General features: G+C 35.4%; 1 protein-coding gene across 4 annotated transcripts in view; it reads right to left on the reverse strand.

Annotated features, from left to right (window-relative positions):
* The window catches only part of LOC128994431 (bestrophin-2), a 97185-nt gene that overhangs the window by 17047 nt on the left and 55960 nt on the right, over positions 1-24178 (reverse strand). For 2 of the 4 annotated variants that reach the window (XM_054418991.1, XM_054418995.1), the window contains exons 4-5: positions 11017-11146; positions 4241-4479 (exon numbers count right to left, since the gene is read on the reverse strand). In XM_054418991.1, coding sequence (XP_054274966.1) covers positions 4241-4479; positions 11017-11146 — 369 coding nt within the window. The remainder of the gene's footprint in view (positions 1-4240; positions 4480-11016; positions 11147-24178) is intronic. The other 2 variants (XM_054418992.1, XM_054418993.1) reach the window with 1 other exon arrangement.

The raw sequence follows: 24178 nt of genomic DNA on the forward strand, positions 1-24178 counted from the left end.
ATGCTCAATTGGTAAAAGTTCCCCTACTTTATTCAAATGTCTCTAAATACCATTTTACCACAGTCAATGATATAACTCAATTGACAGCCTGTTATGTAATGCTTTCCCTTTGTGATTTGATTTATGGTGTTTTATTCAGCAAATTGAGTTTGTTAAGTTATTCAAATATCCTACTGAAAAGGTTCAATCTTTTACCATAATATAATTTAGAATACGATATTTTTAACGGTTGAAATATGGAAATAGCAGATTTACGTGTTTTGAAATAGGTTAATAATTGAAGTTAAAGTTATCAAGTTTCTGTATCCATGATTTATATTTCTTCCTGTAATTTAATTGTAAAAATAATTGTATAATATTTATGTACAGAAGCGTAAGAAAGTGCCATTTGACTCTTAACTTTGCCTATGTAAATTAATATTTTTTCATTCCATTAAACTGCTGGTTTTGAATTATATATCAGTACGAAATCAACTAAGAGGATCATCATTTTTTAGGGTTACAACAATTTATATTTTTGGATCAAAAGACAATGTTTGGAGGAGTAATATCATATTGAACTTGGCTCTCTGTGCACGTTTAAGAAAGTTATCCATATCTATCACAAATGTTCACATTTAATAACTTGTCATAAGAATACTATGTAATAGTTATCCCTTCCAACGGACCCAATCTGTTGTAACATATCATTAGGTTATGGTTATGCTTCTATTGACTGTATTTAAACATTAAAGTCTCAACGAAAACTGGTCTTAATTCACTTTTATGTTTTCCTAACACTGGCAGTGTACATTGATCTGTATTATTTTTTCTATTTTCAAACGAAAGCGATGAAAATCGTGGAAGACGGAGAACATCATCATGAGGTAAACGATGGAACGAAACCGCAAAGTCCAAAGACCGCGAAACAAAATCATCGCATCATACTAATCTTTCTGTACGTCAACTTGAATTGTTCGTATTTTAGTTTTTATTTTGTTTTATATTTAGAAAAAAATAAGGCAAATATAATTTTTGTGAATATATTTTTTCCTTTAAAACTACCCGCTCTGTTCAATAACTGACCCGCCACAATCATACCATTTCGTTAAGTCCCTCCACTCACAAAAAATATGTACAAGTCCCTCCTGTCATCACACAGAATTTCTACAATGTTTCTTCCTTCTAAAACGCTTCTTTAAAGTTATCAATTTTATTTGCCAAAAGAGGTTAAAAATGATTAAAACTGTATGGAAAAAATGTGCTATTTTCAAAATCCATATTGATAATAGAAACATTTACCAACTTCATATCGCATAACAAAATCTCATAAATGTTCATTTAAAAACAGTGCAATACTCTCCTAGTTTTATATAAACAACTATGAATTACTAAAGTATTTTGGAAATTTTAATTTGAAACTTGTTACATTATTTCATACAACGTGCATGATGACAGGAGGGTTGACATTTAACGTGACGTTATGACGTTGCATTCCCAGCAACCCCTTGTCGTGACGTAAGCTCTGACGTCACTTGGCCCGTGACGGTCGGCGTCACTTGGGCCTTGACTATATACAACAATGTGCTGGTGCTATATACAAATTATATAAATAACCCCAGGATTATAAAATCATAAACTTCAAATCACGTAAACAAATCATCGTTGAAAAACTGACGAAATTATTATTTGTAGAAGTAACTAGTTTATCATAAACTATTTGTGTAATTAATATTCTAGCACTGCAGCCTAATGTATTTTTTTTTTTATTTAACTACTGGATCCAATTGTTTTTTGTTGCAAAACCATATTTTAAACCGTAAATTCGTGTAAGAAACAAAAACAAGTGCATCACAAATGTATGCATTATTTTGTTATTTTTTTAACTTTTGTCCTATTAACGATTTCAATTAAAGTTGAATATGCATTAAAAACGAACTCCCTTCAAAATTTGAAAAGTTAAAGCTTGGTTAAAATCGTGTTGAGCTGATTTCTTATTAAAGTTTAAAGCTTACTCTGAGATCGATTTACCGGAATCAGTTTAATTTTAAGCTTGACATACTCTAAGCCCAGACTTCCTATCCTAAATACATTTTAAGCTTAATTTACACATTATGTAAGTTAGCTATCCATGTTCACGAAAGCGGCAAGCTGCATTAAAAAACTCCTCTGAAAAATAATTTTGAAGAATATTCTATTCAGGTCTGTTTTAAGCCTGATTGCTTCTTGATCTAAATATTGTTTATATTTACGATAGATTTAAGTTTTCTCACTCCAACTCCGTGTGAGCCAACACTGTCGTCTGCAACAGCAAGGCTAGTCGCTAGTCGCTGGTCACTACATATCTGGAACGCGGAACGCCGAAGAACCAGTTCTTGTGTATAATGATCATCGTAATTGTCCCAAGCGGTTACGGGTCAAACTTAATTAACTCAAGGAAAAAATCTGCACTTGGCGTTATTGTATTGCTCAGTTCGGTTCTATCATAGAAAGAACGCAAGTAATAGGAATTTTTGTAGATAAAAAATTTGTAAATTGTATCTTCCTTAAAAAGCTAAAAATCCAATAAATTTGTCGTTAGTTTTTGGTAAGGGATGCACAGTAATTGTTTTATCAGTGACGATACTGAAAATATGAATTTAAACCTGTTACTATCATACAAATTTGCTACATACAGAAATTAGTATTAATTCAACAGTAAAAAAAAAATGCGTTTCAGTTTGGTAAAGTAAAGTTTCAAACAATTCTGTAACCGAATCTCCGTATTTTTTGTTTCCAGAAATAATTAACCCGCAGGTTCATTGAGCAATAAGATATTCTTGATCGATATAATTCAAATACAAAAATCAGAACCTTGAAGATTGGCAATATTACTACATATATGGAGTTCGTATAAATATATTAACTGAACTACAAAGATACTAGTGTGAAATGACCATCTAAAATATTTTATTTTTAATCCCCCAGATTTTATAAGATAATCCTACTTTTCATTTATTGACCAAGCAAATATGTGTTTCATCTGACTTCGATATGACCATCAAGTGGTAGCTAAGCGGTGTTAACATTATTCCACTTATCTTTCGAGAAAGTTCAATCAGGCAAGACAGAGAACTTGTCTGTGAAATTGCAAAGATGAAGAAGCAAAAAGATTGCACGTTATGTAAAACGAATGTCTAAATTATACTTAACGATAATATTCCCGTACGAAAGCCACCTTTGATTGTCCAATGTAGAATAACCATTAAGAGCAAGGAAAATCAGAGGTCGTATGCTTACGCGATTTGTAAAAGTTTTCGTAGGGAAATCACCTCTGACTTCTGTATGGTCGGATAAATGAGAGATGATTTTCCACAAGTGATTTTGGTGTTTAGCCTTAGAACGCAGCATTTTCTTATAAAGCGACCTCTGATTGCCCTTCTCAGCTGCTGCTGTTGTGCGGGAGGAAGGTAGACTCAAGAGCCCGAGTCTGTCGGCCTCGAGTCTACAAGAATCGAGAGATTCATCCTCAGGAAGGCTGAAAACAAACTGTTTGTTACAGTAGTTAATTTCATGCATCGTGCGTCATGCTCGTGCACGTTAGTCACAATCATGCTCTCATGCGGCGCAGCTGTACTCTAGTGTAGTAGATTTAGAATGATTGATAGATTAGGAACTTTTTATGATCATTGGGACTTAAATACGAGTAGCTTTATTTGGGGTTTTAATGTGCGCCCTAACATTCATGTAATGATTGTAATGATTGTAAAGCTGATCATTACAATTTCTCATAGTTAGGTCAGTAGGTACTTTAACTTTGGTATTATACCTACCACACCGAAATTGGTTACCCTTAGGTTAGGTTACGTTAGGTTAGGTTAGATTAGGCTATCTTCCGGTTATTTTATCCTAACCTAACCTAGGCGTGGTAGCCTAAGCCAATTTAGGTGTGGTCGGTATAATACCAAAGTACCGGTCAGTACTAATTATGATACTTTCTTTTTTATATAAATAATTTTAGTGGAATAGTTATGGATATGAAATTTAGAAAATGTAAACTAACACAATAGAACAGAAACCCCCTTTTTTTATGTACATATGAGGAGGAAAAAGCTACCTACAATAAAGTTTCTTCAATAACAGCAGTCATTTTGAAAATTAAAATTTTTCGAGGTTCTGAGACAAATTCGATTCATTGGGATTCTAGGCTATGAGACTCCACCAGAGTACAGCCGTTGTTAGTCGCGCTAGTGAGACAGAGTGGGTAGGAGTGGGGAGAGACCTGCGTGTAGACGAGGGGCACGCACACGGTGTCGTAGCTGATGATGGAGCCCAGTTTGCGGCGATGTTCGCTCAGCTCGAACAGCAACGTCTGCACGAGCTGGTCGGACATGATGAGATTGTCGCGACGCGCGCGATTGATGATGTTCGTCGCCCAGACCAGCGGCATCCAATACTTGGCCATTGGACTGCGGCTGTCCATCATTTCCACGATTTTCTTCTCGCTCTCCAGCATTATACCTGCAACAGAGTACAAGAAGATAAGAATTTTTTCTATATACATTTTAAGAGATGAAGCATCTTCATTTGTGCTATTAGGTAAGGAGTGCATTAACGATTAAGCTAAAACTATGAAATGAATGTTTTCAAGATCTCCCTAAAATAAAGCCTAGAAATTCAAGGTTCTAAGCCATGTAAGTGTTATCTTTCTTGAATATGAAAACTATCCAATCTTCCAGGGAAAGCTAACATCGTCTATGTGCTTCATAGTTTAAAAATATACTCTGAATCTGCAAGACCAATCATCTGCCAAAAGCAAATAAAAATAAAAATGATTTAACGTACTGAGTGCAGAAACGGATTAATGCAGTACACTTTTCTCACTGGAGGTACATTTCATATACTTGAGTATTGGGCCGGATATCAAGAAGCCACTAAAAGAATCCCATGTCAAAATCTAAATACGATTGTAGACAAGTTGGTTTCCACCAGATATGAAGGTGGTTTTACCATGAAGTGGCTTGTGGAACCATTGGAACCTCAATCGTCTTGCCTCTTGAGACGGATAGTGTGCTAGAGGCGGATAAAATCTAAGTGAATTCGTCAAGCGTAGCCTCTTTGAGATCAATGTTCCAAAGAACCGAAACCCGAGAAAGGGGTTTCTATCTATTTCGATGTTCTAATTTCGGTGATTCCACTAATCCCCACTCTCATGTCAATTTTTGTGTGAACGCGGATTGCACCATAATCCATTCATTCCGACGAGGATGCAGCATTCAACGATAGAATATTCTAGGGACAAAGCAGAAGTGCACAGAACGTGTGAGTTTGCTTTTGATGTAAACGCAGGAAGGGAGGAATGTATACAATGTTGGCCTTGGTTCGTTCGTAACTTAGCTGCCATCTTATACAAGAGACGCTTAACATTATGAGACAACATAAAGAAGAATGCAACAATTAAGACCCCTTTACGAAGTCGAAATGAGTGCATTTTAGCAGCAAGGATGAATACGAAGGTTTCTATGAACATTAATGTTAACTGCACATAGTTTTTAATTCATGGCTAAACATTTTTAATTCATGGTCCTCCAGTTGCTTTACGATAAAAGGTGATTTTTACTCTTTGGTAAGACGATTTTTATGAAATATTTATTCAGCACATGTATTGATTTTGTGATTGCGAAGGTTTGATAGACGAAGTCAATAGTTTCATAGAATCAAGTTGCATTATATAGAATCAAAAGTAATTAGCACCGAACATGAGTAGAGGTAAGGGAGTTTTCTTAGTAAAATCTAGGTTTTCGACGGTAATAAAATCGGTTTAGTAAAAATCTCTTGAATGATGTACATATAGGCATAGTTTACCCACAGGTATTAATCTGATTCTGCCAAAAGTAGGCTTAAGTTCCCTTTGAAAAAGCTCCAGGCAGGTATAGACAAGAACACAAATGATTGATGTAAACATGTCAAGTATCAATAGCACAAAGTACGACATTGAAACGCCACTGCCGGCATTGAAGTTTTACTAACTGTTGTTTCAGGATTGTTTGCGGTGGGGAAACAACAATGTAGGCATAGACGATGGGGAAATTTGACATTGCCAATGGACACAGGCCCACCCGCAATTCAATATTACAAAAAATATTACAAGTGCATTACTGCCAAAGTTTTTTTTGCATTTTTAAATTGGTCATATATTTTCAATAATATTTCTGTAACATTATATATACCGATGCACAATTTTCCCACCGTACTGAATGGCAGTAGGTATTTATTTGCTGTTACTTCGTTAATATCAGAGAAGTAAGATCTTGCTCATCTGTGTTAGTAGGAAGTGATACCATTGAGAGGGCTTGAAGGCACTAAGCCCATGTCAAAAGGGTGGTTGGTACAATATCCATTCATAAACAACAATTATTTAAAGAGTTGTTAGTAAAATCTCTGGTATACTATACTTATATATACACTTCCATATCAGCTTTTCAGAGGCGAACTCTAAACTAAACATGTCAAGGAAGGCATCTGACAGAAAAATAACCGTTTTCATCAAATGCAGCTCTTAAATTAGTTTTTTAAGAAATAGTTTATTCAGCTTATTAAGTGCAACGCAATATTTAAAAAGTCATATCTTCCGTTAGAGTTTTTAGCGCAAACCCGACTTTAGAGAGGAATACAGTAGTTAGGACAAACGCAAAAGAACAAACCTCTTTCAAAACTGATAATAAACTAGTGACCTCAGAACAGAAGATGCCACGCCTCGTGGCGAAATGCGCACCAGGAAACTAATACACCTCAAGAACTAAAGGCAACTACAAAACAAAGGTAATTTAAACCTCTTTAGAATGATCTTGAGATCTTGGAAATCAAAATATGTCCAGAATATCCAAAAGACCGAAAACGTTTTCTAAAGAGCTGAGTTTGATGCAGTCTGCACTTCTAAGCCCATCATCGACGGCTACGAGACAGTGAAAGCAGCGCATTCAACAATTGGCCACGGTGTAAAGATAGTCATACTGTCCTACTTGTGGTCTCCAGTCTGCCAAAAATATCTCCATTGTCGACCCCCAGCTAAGCGGAGTCTATTGATCGATCAAGTTTTCAACTTTTTACCCCTTTATATGCTTCAAACTTTACCAGGTCTACTATACACCACTTTTAAAACTACGGTATAGTCAGAAGTTTACTTATTTCCCTTGTCAGTCCAATTTTTGTTTGCGGATTTTTTAAGACTCTTTTTGAAAGTTTTCGCTTTTCCACTAAAAAATGTGTAAAATTACGAAATTACTTTTAAACAAAAAGGGAGGCTTCCACAGGCAAAGTAGACAGAAGAATCTTGGTCAATGAACTGGAGAAAATACTGTATTGGTAAATTTTCCTTTTTACAACTCATCCGACAGTGCCTATAACAGCAGTAATCCTGATAGTTAGTACTTCCGATTGGCAATATATCTTTGGGAAAGAAAGATCAGTACCAGGGGACTCACAGCTTTTTGTACAGTTTCTAGGGATACTGGGGCTTTGGGGGGAGCGAGTTGGTCTAGTGGTTAGAGCGTGGGACTTCGGTTCCAGAGGTCCCGGGTTCAAATCCCGTCAAATCACCAATGGATGTTATCTATGTGATAATGCCGCAACCCCTAGGTCTAGCCTGAAGTAATGTGAAAAACAATTCTGGGTTCGTGCCTAGCTTCCTAAAAAAAGAAAAAAAAACTGGGGCTTGGGGAGTGAATGTGAAAAACAAAATTAGTAAGAATGGAAGAAGTCAATGGCGTGACCAGAAATCATTTGGTGATTAATGAGAAAGTTTTAACTTATAGATTGACGTGTGATTCTCTCGCTTCAATTGCCTTTGCAAAGCGATCCACGCAGGGATAATCATGATTTAAATTCAAATTAGTACAGCAATACTAAAAAGCATTTACCAGAAAATGTTTATACCCTAAAACAATGTCGGTGGGATAATGAACACAAAACACATTTTACTGCTAATGGCTTCATGCCGAAAGGTGAATGTAGAGTCCATTGCACGATTGCATTATTGCACACCTGGGCCCTGCCTACCCTGCAATCTACAATCTGCAAGCGAGTCGCAATATATCGCAAAATACGGCCTAACGCAACGACCTTGCTGCCCCGCCCAAGCTAGCTGCTGAACGCTCAACCAATCCAATTGGAGCCAGATTGAAACTCGCTTCCGTTCCCGTAATGTGGTTCCGAAGGTGAGGGATTTCTCACCACACCTACCACCTGTTGCGTTCTCGCTAGAAGATGTAGAGTAATAACTGCTATTAGTGGTTCAAACTATAATAACGAATCTCAAGCGGAAATTTTGAGTTCAAAGTGTAGAGGAGCTGAGAAATGGTATTAGAGGAGAACCCAATTGCCAAAGAGACTACATGCGGGCACGATTTGACAAGTATTCTTTGCCATCGAGCATTTCCGAGCACAACCTCTCCGAAGCTGATAATAAGGACTGATTGCATACTAGACAACTTTGCAGCTCTATGAAAGCCTGCAGTGCTAAAATTGGCGTAAGGTTGGGTTATATTTTACCCGGGTAGAGAGGATTAACAAGTGTTTCAATACATGCTTAATAAGTAGATCCTTCTGTCACCATCGCCATTAGGAGTTTTGACCACTTTGTGCCCAGCCGTGTAATCAAACAATTTTTTTAAGAGCTACTATAAACATGTACCACATGACAAATTAATCTGTAACATTTCATTCAGTAACAGTTCAAGAAGAATATGTTCCAATCGGTTGCAACTTGCCAGGTAAAGCATCTTCGACGTTAGTGGCACTTGCAATCATGGTACCGCTTGCAAAATTTTGCTTATTTTAATCACCGCAGAAAACTCATAAGTAACCATGAGTGAGTAGGAAGGTCAACGAAGTACATGAATTAGATGAATCGAATCCCCTTGCATGTAACCTACTCTGAGAACAGGGAATCCCTTTCATACTTAGAAACATCTAGCAAAGTTAATCCGTTGTTAAATTAATTTGTTCGCTAATTGACTCCGTTGTTGCAAGGAATGTTTAATTCATTCAGCAATCCTTCGCAAGCCTCAAGGTCACAAGCAGGACGCAGAACGCGAGGACGTGTGATGGGAAATTGCAGCCTGTCAGATCTGCATAACAAAATAAACAGGGAGAATCCGTGCGAAACCTACAATTAGCATACAATCGATTGACCTTGACTTTGCCGCCAAAAACAAGACGTAGGATACGCGGATTACACAGTAAACAATCACGAATCCGCGAAAGAACAGGGTAATTTGCGGCGAAGAAGCCGGCGTAGAAAAACACCTGTTGGGAAGATGTAGACCTTGACATTGGATGAGGCGTAGGTCGACGGTCGAATGGTGAAGATATGATTTGAGTTGAGGTTTGTCAGTACATTACGTTACTGATGTGCCTTTTGTTCTTCGTTTTGATAAGGTATAGCAAATGGAAGATGGGAAAAGGACCATTCATTGTGTTTTCATCTGCACATCAACGATAGACCAAGTCACCAGGAAAGTTTCTTCTCAATTTTTTAAATGAGATGAAAATAAAAGATGGAAAGAGATTATTCAATATGAGTTTCTGTCTGCACATTAGATTACTGTATGAACTTATTTCCTTAGTTTTACAAAGGGGTGGAAATGGGAAGGTTTAAGATGGGATGACTTGTTAAATGTTCGTACATATTACTGCATAAACTGATCTTCTCAGTTTACGAAGCGAAGGGGAGGAAAACGTAAGATGGAAAATACAAGATTCGTGTAAAGTTTTTGTCTGCACATTAACTTACTGTTGTCATTTTTGTCATTAGTTTTGAGAAGGTCAGAATGTGAAGATGGAAAATGCGATGGTTCGTGTTGAGTTTTGAACTACATTTCACATATTGACGACGGAGCACAGTAACTGTTTAAGAAGGGTATTAAAACGGAAGGCGGAAAAGAGATGATTAGATTACTGTACAGTCGTTTACTACTCATTACTTTAAAACACAGAACTTTCGTTCTACATTTAGGAAACCCAGCATATGTAAGTGCGAATGACACAGTATTGAGGGATATTTGAAAACACGCTACAAATTTCTTACTTCAAAAATTAAAGCCATTTTTTTACCGTTTATTCAAGTAATTAATACTGTAGGTTTCATTGGCAGGTATATGAGTTTATCATATTGTACATTAAAACGATTTTTTGACTTTTTGGAATAGAATATCTATTTTATTGATTTGAAACTATACTACAAAATTATAAATTAACACAATACATTTCAATGGATCTCTAGTAATAATTCGTATCTAAAGCCATCAATGTTTAACCATAATTCCACTTATGCATTCCTCATTAGTTTTCAAAATAGCTGAAGCAAGAAGCGGCGAGTGAGGAACCAGAATTACTCACACTTCGTTGGCTGAATCGCATGAAGAAACATGAGGAATTTAGAGAAATCCGTATTATAATCGTGCTACATATTCACCAATAATCCAATTTAATTTATTCAAAGATGCCTCTTTCTAGTTTTCACTAAATCCAGACCACATATTGATGTTTTATTTATTTAGCAAAATTTGTCAATCGATGAAATTCCAAAACTGCGCTATATCCCATAAAACTCGCTGACCATTGGTATTCACGTCAGTGTGGCGGTTGTGGTATGTAATACATATTCTACATTGGCTTAAAGTATGTTCCTGCTGACGAACCTTAGAACACTTTCATCGATAGAAATGACCGCTCCAACAACAGCAATAGGTGGCATGCAGTTTTCCGTAACTCCTGTAAGTGGACTGAGTAAAACGAGTTCGTGCTTATATTTGTGAAACAAATGGAAATACAGGTAAGAGTACGTCCGGGAGCAGTAATAAGATTTTGAAAGTGAACCCCAAACTGCGAGGAATAGTAAACAACTATCCACCAGCTGGGCCAACTCAACTCCACTATAGTGCTTTTCTTGGATTAAAGAAATGAGAGCTCCATTTGGTTCTGTAGAGACAGGGCCACAGTTATAATTTAGTTTTGTATGTGCTATTTTACTTTACGCCCTACGTTGTTAGCATTTACCTGCATCTACGATGTGCTGAAGCGTTGGAAAGCGTTTTTTCACACGCACACTGACGTGTTTCAGCGTAATGACGTAAGCCAGGATGGCGTAGCGGACGATGTTACGTCGCATCAGTCTACCTCGTTCGTCCTGAAACGCATAAACGCATACAGTAACACATAAAATACATCTACGCATACATAACAATAAAGAACATTTGGACCTTTCTCGTTAAGGACTACAAGTAATTGTAGCCTATGTTGTAAGTTCTATAACATAACCTAACCTAACCGAACCCAACCTAAAAAAAAACTAAAGGTAAACAAGATTATAGATACAAATAACCTGAAAAAAAACAAAGTTGCGCTGTGGTCCTATAACGGAAAAGGGCTAGAATAACGTATCGATTAACATTTTCACTATGTGGTAAAAGTGTTTCAAAACTTTCCAAAACGTAGAAACAAATTCTGTAAATATTGAGAGGACGTTATCTAGGAATGTCCATTTAAATATCTACTTTTATTACATTGGGTGACTTTTAAAGAATATTTTTCCGCGTAAGAAACATACGTAATATCATACGTAGTTTAATGTTAACATTGAAATTAATCCTTGAATTTCAGAAACAAATTACCACAAATGTAATAAACTAGTGTGACAATGAACAGACTATTATTTTTTCCAAAAGATCTGTTTTTGCTTTTCATTGTGGTCTACAAAAATCAATTTGAACCCTTTTCAAGGCCTTGATAGAAGTTTGAAACATAGAACGCATTTAAAATCAAATTAAATTGAGGCAAGAAGATAGTTAACACTTAACCGCCACCACTTTCTTATAATAACATGATTTTATTTTATTTAAATGTTTTCAACTCCATTTGGATTTCCTGTTTTTTTTTTTAGGTAAATGCCCAAAATATGACATAACACTTTTGGCATTGTTTTCTGTCAGAATATTTTGCAATTCCTACAGGAAAGCAGACAGGATGTCTTGGATGAATTTGATACGTTTTACACTCTAAGAAAGTGTCAAGAAAAATAAAATCACCATGCTATTAGGGGTTATTAAATTAGTAAAAGCTATTATATTACTACATTTCTGATTTAATAGTAGTAGCCTATAGTGTAGCTGATGAGTCATTCCTACTTTTTACCGTGGCGCCCCATGAAACAATAGCTTATTATGGCGCAGTTCATCAAAAATGCCATAAACTAAAATCACGTCATCAGTCAATCAACATACCGATTCGGTAGCGAAACAACAGGTAGTTAAAGGTAAGCAAATATGTATGATAAGATAAGCTCGCCCTGAATAATTGTCAAAATTTATTGTTGGAGATAAGTTTAAGTATATCGTTTAAAATAACTAATGAGAAAATTGACGGTGTGTATTATTGCTCATTGAATAAGCTGTATAGATTTGAATTATGTTTATACCGAAACAATTAATGGTGTATATGATATAATAATGATGTGCTGTATTGAAATTGACTAACAATTGATTACCGGTACTTAAAAATAAATCTTTATAAACTCTTAAGTTATACACTAAGTCGTTATTTTACGAACCATTAATCGTAAAATATATAAAAGATTTAAGGGAAAATACAGAAATACAGTGTTTTCAAATGAATACTTTTAGCGGTATACATAAATATCTACGATTTCATATTTGCACAGGATATTATATTCAACGCAAAGTTAATTTTATTAAAGTTTTCTATACCTCACTACTCCAAACAAAAACTCAAGTGATTTGTTAATTTCACATTCTCATTCGTATTTGTTTTTTCATTCGATTTTGTTGATTTCACATTCTCGATTACTACTATTATACTTTAAGATTATTTTAGTTTGTTGGATTATTTGTTTATGTTTTTTTTATAAAAGGTATAATGTTACCTGGATCTGCCAGAGTAATCTAAAGGCTGTCTGTCGAGACTACGCGTTTCGAAGCAATATAAGCTTCATCTTCAGGTCCTCAAGAACCAACGACGTTTCACTCATCAGAGTTTTTTTGCTGTTTTTAGAAAACGATACAATATTTCTAAATCATAAAAACATTTCAACTCACAACCCAGTGTTGGCAATATACAAGACTGTGCTAAAGCACGTTTTAACCTCATTGTTGTTAAAGTAAAACAATTTGCCACAAATGTTTACAAGTGACCCAAGGACACCGCTTTCCGTTATCGGTAACTTTCATCACTGGAGGTGTAGTCAAATGAGTGTTTTGCACCTTAGCCTAGATTTGAACGGAACTGTAAAACAATAAAAGTTATTGGTATTTGTTATTTATTTATTGGTTTATCCATTACAACGGTAAGATCACCAATTTACAACTTGGATACATAATGACCAAGTGGTAACAGCATGCGTGTTATTAGAAAACTTAAAGATAAACTGATTCTAACATTTCAAAAGCAACATCAGTGACAGAAAACCTTAATCTAAACACGACTAGAGCAACAATTCAACAATGAAATACAATAACGATGGTGAAATCCTATGACTACAGTAACAATAGGCGACTCTACCGATACTATGCTAAATTAGTAAAGTAGAAACAGAGATGTAATTGATCATTATAACGGAAAATAGGTTTAAATCACGTAGATTGTCATCAATGTTGCTCGATTAAAAAGTATAGTTACTGAAATTACATTAAAATCAATGACAAAGTCAATGAATATCAAAAATGAATGTTTCTCGTCAGAATCTAAGAATCGATAGTTTATTATCTGCACTGTCTTAAAAAAAAACCGGCATCGTTGTCAAATAACATACGAAAAACCATAGGATATAAATTAAAACAATTTATCTTAGCTTCAAAATGCCATTATTTTAGGAATTGCTAAACCCAAATCTAATTAAAAAAATACCCCCGCCGCAGCAAACCTGCCGACTAAGCGAATTTCCATTTGTCTGAATTGATTTTCAATTAAATATATTTTAATAACATTAGGTTTAACGAGTACCTACGTTTGCTGCTACAAGGAAACTAATAAAGAGTGTTTTTTAGTAAAATATTGATAGCTTAGTACAAAATAAATAAATTTGCCAAGTTTGATCAAAATGTATCCATAAACAAGCAAACTACAACATTTGACAATATTCTCCATAAGAATAACATGGGAATTTTAAATTTAATTTTTTTTATTTTCTCCGTTACTAATAACCAAACAAAAATACTTTTATATACTAAATTATTTGTTTTTTTTAAGCTCTTTAAAAAGGTCTAAAGAGAAACTGCGAAATGTTGTGTTTTGACGGTCAAAAGTGAGAAAAACCAATTTTTACCCCATAAAACACCCCGTAAAGCCCCGTTCCCATGGTCCGATCATGCTGGTTCGCGAACTCATTCAAGTTTATCCCGCTTAACACCTTTAAACCAAATTTAATCAAAATCGGGCAAAAATTACTCAAGTTATCGCGTTCACGGACGTATATATATATATATATATATATATATATATATATATATATATATGTCTATATATATATATACATATATATAAATTTGAACGAATGGTGTTTTTGGCCTCTGGGGGCATCAAAATGAAAAAATAAATCGGTCCCGGGTCTAGGTCTTACCGTGCCACCTACGGTAATAGCTACTTCCCTATAGGGAAATTCGCTAATAAGGGAAACCTTAGAGATAAAATTGAACTACTTATTTATTTGCATACAGCAGACAGTGGTACACTCATAATACTGAAATTATTGACGTATATTTTGTAAAAATCTAGCACTGTAGATATTGAAATAAGCTTAGAAAACGATGAAATTTTTGGGGTTTCCCTGACATTACCGTAAAACTGTTTTGTGGTGAGATGTTCGGTACAAATGTATTCTTATGTCTCTCTGTAGACAAGTTCGACACAAAACCTGTCGCAGCATCTCATAACCGACATGTCGCAACAATGCCCTAAATGTACAAACACGACTGAGAACGACCTGACAATCGGTCCAGCAACTTACACAGCTCTTCCCGGTAAACAATGTTTGTAAGTTTAGTAGAACAATTAATTGTCATAGTATTCAGCAAGATCATGGTGACCACGGCCCTGGATCACTGCAAAATTTGAATCCTGTTGTACCGTAATATTTTGTTGGGTTTTTAAACGCTTTCCCCCCTACTTCTGAGAATACGTTTTATCAAATCAAATCAAATTAAAATTCGTCTCTTCTGATCCTTGTGGACAACTAAATAATGTAAAATCGAGAACAAATAAATACGAGTTTTAATCTATCGCCGAGTTTATAGTTTTCATTACAAGCATTTTGTGTCATTTTACTGATTTTGTTTAAATACTTTGGTTTCATTAGTGTTTGGAATAATTTCTTCAAAATAAAAAGGTACAAAATAACCCAAGACTAGCTGTAACGTTGTACAAAACTGACATTGTATAAAAAAAAAAATACAAACAACCGCACTCGAAATAGCCAAAGTAACGTAGACGTGAACAACAACCAAACAATTAGGTGGTACAAATAGTTAAAATTATTGCAAAATTGTACACGATTTTTATCATTACCAATGAGGAATTAAAACAAAAAAATATGAACCTAAAGAATTTAAAAAGCGATCATATGTATAGTCTGATACGCAATGGCGTATGTTTTATCTCTGGTAATAATAAAATGTCTCTTTAGATCTTACAAAAAACCACTAAGTGGTAACACTTTCCCCGCCAAGTCAGCAATCCAAAAAAGATAATAAATCATTACTTTTTCCGCCAAGAAAAACAATGTAATGTATGCAAGTTTGGCAACTTGGCGGCAGACTTTTGCTTAGTTTTTTTTTCATTAGTTACGTTCGTGGATAATTTCACAAATCAACTTCTCTAATTAATTAGTCCAACTAAGTATAATAATTTCAAGGTAATCAGCAACACCTAATGAATGCATTTATGTAAAATAAGCTCTCACTTAGCAATGTACTAATGGGAGAGATACTTGCTCAATGAAACTAGTTTTATGGTATTTTTTTAAGTGATCGAGCAAAAGTCTGCCACCAAGTTGCCAAACTTGCATACATTACATTGTTTTTCTTGGCGGAAAAAGTAATGATTTATTATCTTTTTTGGATTGCTGACTTGGCGGGGAAAGTGTTACCACTTAGTGGTTTTTTGTAAGATTTTATTTATTTTTGTAGAAAATTAACAGTTAAAATAAAAGTCCTCTTTTCTCTGATATATAGACCACGGCACAACTACATCTCATTTAATTTCAATAATTTTGTTTGTGTAGAACTAAATTCTACATTTTTGGTCTTATCTGCTTTAAACCGATTAAAAACTTTTTGACGCACGTACCAAAATTACTATTAACAAACCCCCTGGGCTTAAACTCAGTTTCAAATTTAATTAATGGTTATCTTGAACAACATAAAATGCGTTGGTGTTACATAAGTGTTCTGATAATTAAACCCGTATATCTAAAGACTAGTGTAAATTGAGCCCTTATTAGAGAAGTAAAAATGTAATCAAACAGATTAGGTTTGTTAGAAATAGAATAAGGCAAAACAAATATTGAAAAACTCATTTATCCTTAATTTACATATCACTTTTTAATTGCTTGTTTAACATACGTAGAGTGATTTTCTCGATTGTTTTACTATTTGTTTTAGTTTATCAAAACATAAAACAAACCTTAATACTAGTACTAAGTTTCAAGTTCCTAGGATTCATATGTTTTGATAAGTAGTATTAAACTGTTAAAAATGACGAGCTGCTGTACCAGTGTACCATCGGTACACTGAATTTTTCAATGGAAAGTATCGGGGAATATAACTGCTCTAAGTAATTTTATATAGTAAGTAGTTCAAATCATTCGGTATGGATCATAAACATCAACAAATGACGTTTTTGGCCCGAAAATAAACATGATTTAACATTGGTTAAATGGAACTGCTAAAACATATGTTCAATGCTATTAGTATAGGATTCGGGCCAACAACGTCATTTTGTTTATGTTTATGATCCATACCGGGTTTTTTCTAGTAATCGTGGGTATACCTGAAAAAATAGGTACTTTATAAAAGTTTTTAAAATAATTTTTCAGCTGTTCCTATGAATTTCTCTAACATCTATATAATTAATACGCTACATGAAACTTTGTCGGTTGAACTCCTCCGCCATTTCTTAACCGATTTTATCTATTGACGTCTCATTGGAAAGGGCGTGACGCGTAGATTTGCAAACTGGCCTCACATTTTTGAAAAAACCCCAGTGGCTTTGAAAGTTCCCATGTTATCCTTATGAAGAACGTAATTGTTTACATTTTGATCAGCTGTATAATTTAATTGCTGTTATTTATTTTTCAATTCAATGAAACGCATTGAGTACTTTTATTTACTAGGCTATTTGAGTTTGTGTAAACATAACCCCCAAGACTATGATCGTGACTATAATTTGTTTATTTGTGGTTTTTTTAATGCCTCCGAAGCGGCGACAACGAAACATAGACAGGAGGCGTAATCGTGATAACGACCGCAGCTACAGAACAGTGTGCTGCGTAATAACATAGATAAAAGGAGTACTTCTTTTAATCTATGGTAATAGGCTTAACTCATCACAGTCAGCACCTGACCCTGGACAAACTCAACTATTAGGTTACAAATGCGCCCTTTAACAATACCCCAAAACGACTTTTCGTTCTCAATGCATGTACAGCGAGGCATTTTAAGAAGGAGAAAACCGGCCAGAATGCTTTAGGTTTATCAATAACGAAGATAAATATGGTCTGAGTTACACACCGGTAATCTTTGAGTTGACTCTTTTAAACACATTGTATATATGACTGTTATTCGTTTTGAAATAATTCCTGTAATACTTTGCAATTGCTCGAATTCGAGCAACATGTACACTAGTTTAAATTAATTGAGATTTAATCGCAGCTGGTCCTTCTTTTGTTTTGATTTTAATCCCATGTTATTTAAATGGGCCAAAATCATACTTTGAGGGCTTGCCAAGGGTTTATGGGTCAACGCACCGACTTGAGACCCTCAAAAGGCACATCTACACCCTAAGGGCTTTCACACAACATAAAAAACATTAAAATTGAGCAAGTGGTTTGGGCTGTAGGTCCGTCAACATTCAAGGAGAAGAAGGAGAACACGGAAAATTTGTGAATTTTCAAACTAGTTTTTCTTGGCTCAAACACAACCGTTTTTTAAATTTTTTTTTTATTTTGTTGAGAATGAGTGCCCCTATCCAGTAGATGAATAATTATTTCAATAGCTTTTGTTTCTTCAGACCTATAGACGAGTAAAAAAGCCACTTTGTCACGTCATGTATATATACACTGCAGCAGCTGGGTACCGCTGGGGGACTTGGCGGGGCGGAACGCTGCCGCGTTCCTTAATATACAAACCTCTAATGTAAAATACTAGTTGCCAGGAACGTTTCACGTTTATGTCCACATTACAGCAGCCAAGCAGGTACAGAATAGTTATCTATGAATCTCACCTGTATCTATGAATGTGGTGCAATAGATAACCAGATAACGGTAATTGCAGATAACTATCTAGCCCTGAACACAGAGCATACACGCCGAACGGAGCACTTTGACCTAGTTACTCCCAGATAAATTGAAAACTATTGCATGTCGAAATGTATTAGCTAAACCAGGACTAAGAGATTTGGGTCCTGGTTGAATGAAATGTCAAATATTTTTGTTATCAAAAGCAGTGGTATTCTGCGTACCACTTGTATACTCATATGATTTGTGTCACCATTCACCATTCATTTAATAGATACTAAGTGTATTATCGCTATATTTTCAGGTTACTACATAAGCTTTCTGTGAATTTGGTTTCGTATTTGAACCAACGTTTGGACTCACTTAATTTGAATGACAAAGTGATGATGTAACCCAATTGTAATTTCTTATTTAATGTTTAATGTTTCAAACTTTGTTTTTACATGTGAATTTTGAAGATTTGTACTACCTTATTCTATTTTAAATTGGACCAGAAATGCTCAAAAACTAATCATTTACGGTAGTACAGTATCTTATATATTAAACAAATTTGGTTTTTCTTTTCCGAGTTCGTTTGGCTCTTCTACCCGACCGATTTTCATGATTGAGGTCTCAAATTGAAGGTATGCACACACAGATTTGCCATCAAGCATCGACATATAAATTATCTATAGTATTACTCGGTTTATACGTAAACGAAATTTGCTCCCCATGTATTTCTTATGGGAGTTAAATTTGGCTTTTCTTTGCCGAGTTCGATGGGCTCTTCTACCCGACTGATTTTCATGATTGAGGTCTCAAATTGAAGGTATGCACGCACAGTGATTTGCCATCAAGAATCGGCATATATTTATCTATAATCCCACTCAGTTTATACGTAAACGAAATTTGCTCCCCATGTATTTCTTATGGGAGTTAAATTTGGCTTTTCTTTGCCGAGTTCGATTGGCTCTTCTACCCGAACGATTTTCATGATTGAGGTCTCGAATTGAAGGTATGCACGCACAGATTTGCCATCAAGCATCGGAATATAGTTATCTATAATTCCACGCGATTTCTACGTAAAAGAAATTTGCTCCCCATGTTATTCTTATGGGAGTTAAATTTGGTTTATCTTTGCCGAGTTCGATTGGCTCTTCTACCCGAACGATTTTCATGATTGAGGTCTCGAATTGAAGGTATGCACGCACAGATTTGCCATCAAGCATCGGAATATAGTTATCTATAATCCTGCTCGGCTTATACGTAAAAGAAATTTGCTCCCCATGTTATTCTTATGGGTGTTAAATTTGGTTTATCTTTGCCGAGTTCGATTGGCTCTTCTACCCGACCGATTTTCATGATTGAGGTCTCAAATTGAAGGTATGGACGCACAGATTTGCCATCAAGCATCGGGATATATTTATCTATAATCCTACTCGGCTTATAAGTAAAAGAAATTTGCTCCCCATGTTATTCTTATGGGAGTTAAATTTTTTTTATCTTTGCCGAGTTCGTTTGGCTCTTCTACCCGACCGATTTTCATGATTGAGGTCTCAAATTGAAGTTATGCACGCACAGATTTGCCATCAAGCATCGGCATAAATGTATCTATAATCCCACGCGGATTATACGTAAACGAAATTTGTTCCCCATGTATTTCTTATGGGAGTTAAATTTGGGGTTTCTTTGCCGAGTTCGTTTGGCTCTTCTACCCGACCGATTTTCATGATTGAGGTCTCAAATTGAAGTTATGCACGCACAGATTTGCCATCAAGCATCGGCATAAATGTATCTATAATCCCACGCGGATTATACGTAAACGAAATTTGTTCCCCATGTATTTCTTATGGGAGTTAAATTTAGGGTTTCTTTGCCGAGTTCGTTTGGCTCTTCTACCCGACCGATTTTCAAGATTGAGGTCTCAAATTGAGGTTATGTACGCACAGATGTCCCATCAAGCATTGGAATATATGTAGCTACAGTCCAAACCCGGATTATACGTAAAATAAATTTGCTCTATTGGTAGTTAAATTTAGTTTTTCATTTCCCAGTTCGTTTGGCTCTTCTACTCGACCAATTTTCATGGTTGAATTTTCAAATTGAAGTTATGCATGTCCAGATTTCACAACAAGCATCGGTTTAAGATACAATATACAAAATACGAAAAAAAATAATTCCCGATCCCATAAACCAAGATTTGTATGACTTAGTTAGTAAGCACATGGTGCATGGGCCGTGTGGTATATTAAATCCTTCCTGTGTATGTATGAAGGATGGAAAATGCAAAAAAGATTTCCCTAAATCCTTTATTGAGGAAACGCAAGATAATGTTAATGGCTATCCGATTTACAAGCGTAGAAATAATGGGAGAACCATAACTAAACGTGCAACTGGAGACGATGTAAATGTTACAAATCAGTTCATTGTACCATACAATCCATTTCTTCTTCTATATTTCCGTGCACATATTAATGTAGAGATCTGCTCCAGTGTACGATCTATAAAGTACATCCATAAGTATGTATATAAAGGTCACGATTGTTGCAATATAGAGGTAGCAAGGGAAAACGATGTACTTGATCACGATGAAATTAATTTATTCCTGAATGCTCGATATGTTGGACCAAGTAAAGCTGCTTGGAGAATGTTTGCATATTGCATGCACGATCAATCTCACACTGTGGTTAGATTGCCAGTCCATTTACCTGATTCTCAGAATGTTTACTTCAGAAACGATGCCCCGGGGGAAGGTTTAATCCAAGCACAGTTAAAAACTACCCAATTAGTAGCATGGTTCAAGTTGAACAGCAATCCTTCAACTAGAAGTCCTTATGTATATCCCGAAACACCAGTTCACTATGTATGGAAGAAAAATGAATGGCATAAACGTAAACACTATTCTAGAACGATTGGCCGAATGTATAATGTTTCACCTGCGGATTCCGAGCGATATCATTTACGTATATTATTACTACATGTAATTGGTGCTACCAGTTTTGAAAACGTATGAAAATTTCACACATCCTACATTTAAGGCAGCAGCAACAGCACGAGGATTAATATTGGATGATATGGAATGGCAGCGAGCCTTACAAGAGGCCTCTTCTTTTCAAATGCCATACCAGCTTCGACAGTTGTTTGCCTACATCTGTATATTTCAGTGTCCATCAAATGTTCTGAATTTGTGGAATCTCTTTAAGGACTCAATGTCTGAAGATTTCCTTAGATCATACCCGACCGAAGTAGCTTACCAATTAGCTCTGAAAGATATTTCAGAAACGTTAAAATTACATGGTTTCTCTCTGAAGTCATTTGATTTACCATCTATTGATGAATTGCCTCAAAATTCATGTGTAGAGGAAACTATAGATGAAATCCAACATTATGAACTAGCGAAAATGATCGCTTCATCAAATGAAGAACAACGTGTTGTGATTGATGAAATTCTAAACTTACTTCTAAACAATGATGAGTCTGCAAGTGTTAAGGCATACTTCATAGATGGACCTGGTGGCACCGGAAAAACATTTGTATATAAATGCTTAATCCAAAGCTGCATTAATATTGGAATGCCAATCATATCCGTTGCATGGACTGGGATTGCTGCTATGTTACTTCCCTTTGGCCGCACAGTTCATAGCCGATTTAAATTACCACTGAATTTGAATGCACATTCTGTCTCCGGCTTAAAAGTCAACAGTAAAGAGGCTTCTATCATTCGTTCTGCAAAATTAATAATTTGGGATGAAGCACCTATGGCCAACAAATATGCTTTAATGTGTGTCAACCGGCTACTGAAAGATATAATGGATAACGATGTGCCATTTGGTGGGAAAATCATTATCTTAGGTGGAGATTTCCGGCAAGTGTTGCCGGTTGTGCCTCATTCATCTAGAGCCTCTACTGTTCAGAATTCAATTAAGTTTTCATACCTATGGCCACTATTCAAAATTTTTAAATTACCAAAAAATATGAGGGCTAAAACTAATGAGTTAGATTTTGCTAACTTTTTGCTCGAAATTGGCAATGGGGAATACCCAACAATTGATGACAAATCTGTGGACTTACCCCCACCACTTATCTCTGATTCAGACATAGTTTCAGAAATTTATGGAAAAAACCTACAAACGCCTATGAACTCATCGTACTTATCAAAATGTGCCATTTTAGCACCAAAGAATGAGCATTGTGAGGAAATCAATAAAAGAGTTTTAGACCTCATCCCAGGCTCAAGCAAAACATATATAAGTGTGAATAAACTAATTACAGATGATGACAGTGAACTATTGCAATTCCCTATTGAATTCCTCAACAGCCTTGAGATGGCTGGTTTGCCTTCTCACAAATTAGTCTTAAAGGAAGGTGCCATTGTGATGTTATTAAGAAATTTAAACTACACAGCAGGTCTTCTAAACGGAACAAGACTTATTGTCAAGAAAATGTATGAAAACAGTTTAGACTTAGAAATCATAACTGGCACAAATATTGGACAACGTGCACTATTACCCTGCATTGATCTCTCTCCATCATATTCTACAGTACCATTTCTTTCAAACGAAGACAATTCCCCATAAAGGTTGCGTTCTGCATGACCATCAACAAGGCGCAGGGCCAAACGATTGATCGAGTTGGTGTGTACTTGCCTGAACCAGTATTTAGTCACGGTCAGTTGTACGTCGCCTTATCGAGAGGGAAATCTTTCGATACTGTAAAAGTAGAAACTAAATCAAAAGGTGGACGAACAGCAAACATTGTTTTGAAGGAAGTATTATAAAAGTCGTAATTTTAATAAAGATTACCAGATGGAGGGAACTACTCCTGAGAATATGCGTACATGCAATTCTACCGACAGAGATGTCTATTTTACAAGAAATATTGTTGTTAATAAAACATTCTTAATAAAGCCTCATTCACGCTGTGTTACATATGAGTTAACAAATGTACGTGCTTTCTCTGTAGGTGCTTTTAGGAAGTGTGTGGATATTGTTCTGGATTAATTGATTTTCAAAACGGAAAAAAATACATCGGGACGATTTTCTCTGTGTTATATGGAATGTGTTATACTTTAATTTGGTCATGAGGCAAAATTAATCCAGCAGCCCTATAAGAGTTTAATTAAAGTTGTACCGCCCTTATTAAGTTTAGTATTTTATTTTTTTATTATTAATTTCAATGCTGCGGAGCAGCACGGGTCATCTAGTTACCATTGAATATATAACACTCTGTGTTATATATTCAATGGTAATACATAGCCTCCTCTAGCACAAATCTGCGGAGAGATAAAAGTGGCAACGTCGCAATCCCGGCCTACTTAATACAGTAGCACATCATATTGGAGCGTCTGTTATGTTTGCACATTTGTTACTATGCTGTTGACCATATAATAATAGGCCGACGAGTGCGACGTTGCCACATTGTTCGCTGCGGTCTAGCAATTACATTGACTATGAAAATAGACATCCCATTATGAACCAGCTGAAGCGAATATTTTTTTTAAATTTATATAATTTAGTTAATGGTTGAATGGTTGAGCCATATACAGAGTATTTACCAACAAAAACTCTACTTAATAATTTTTTTTATACAATACTAGGTGATGTGACATAAAGGATGCTTTAAGGATAAGTCTTCTTTTCCGTTTGGCTTGACTGCAAAAGATGACGTATTTGAAAACTATCAGGAATCGATATCAGCACATTCTGTCGGTCGATAATT

This window comes from Macrosteles quadrilineatus, unplaced genomic scaffold (genome assembly GCF_028750875.1).
Source record: "Macrosteles quadrilineatus isolate MER2022 unplaced genomic scaffold, UCM_ALF_1.0 Scaffold_5__1_contigs__length_97177068, whole genome shotgun sequence".
NCBI lineage: Eukaryota > Metazoa > Arthropoda > Insecta > Hemiptera > Cicadellidae > Macrosteles > Macrosteles quadrilineatus.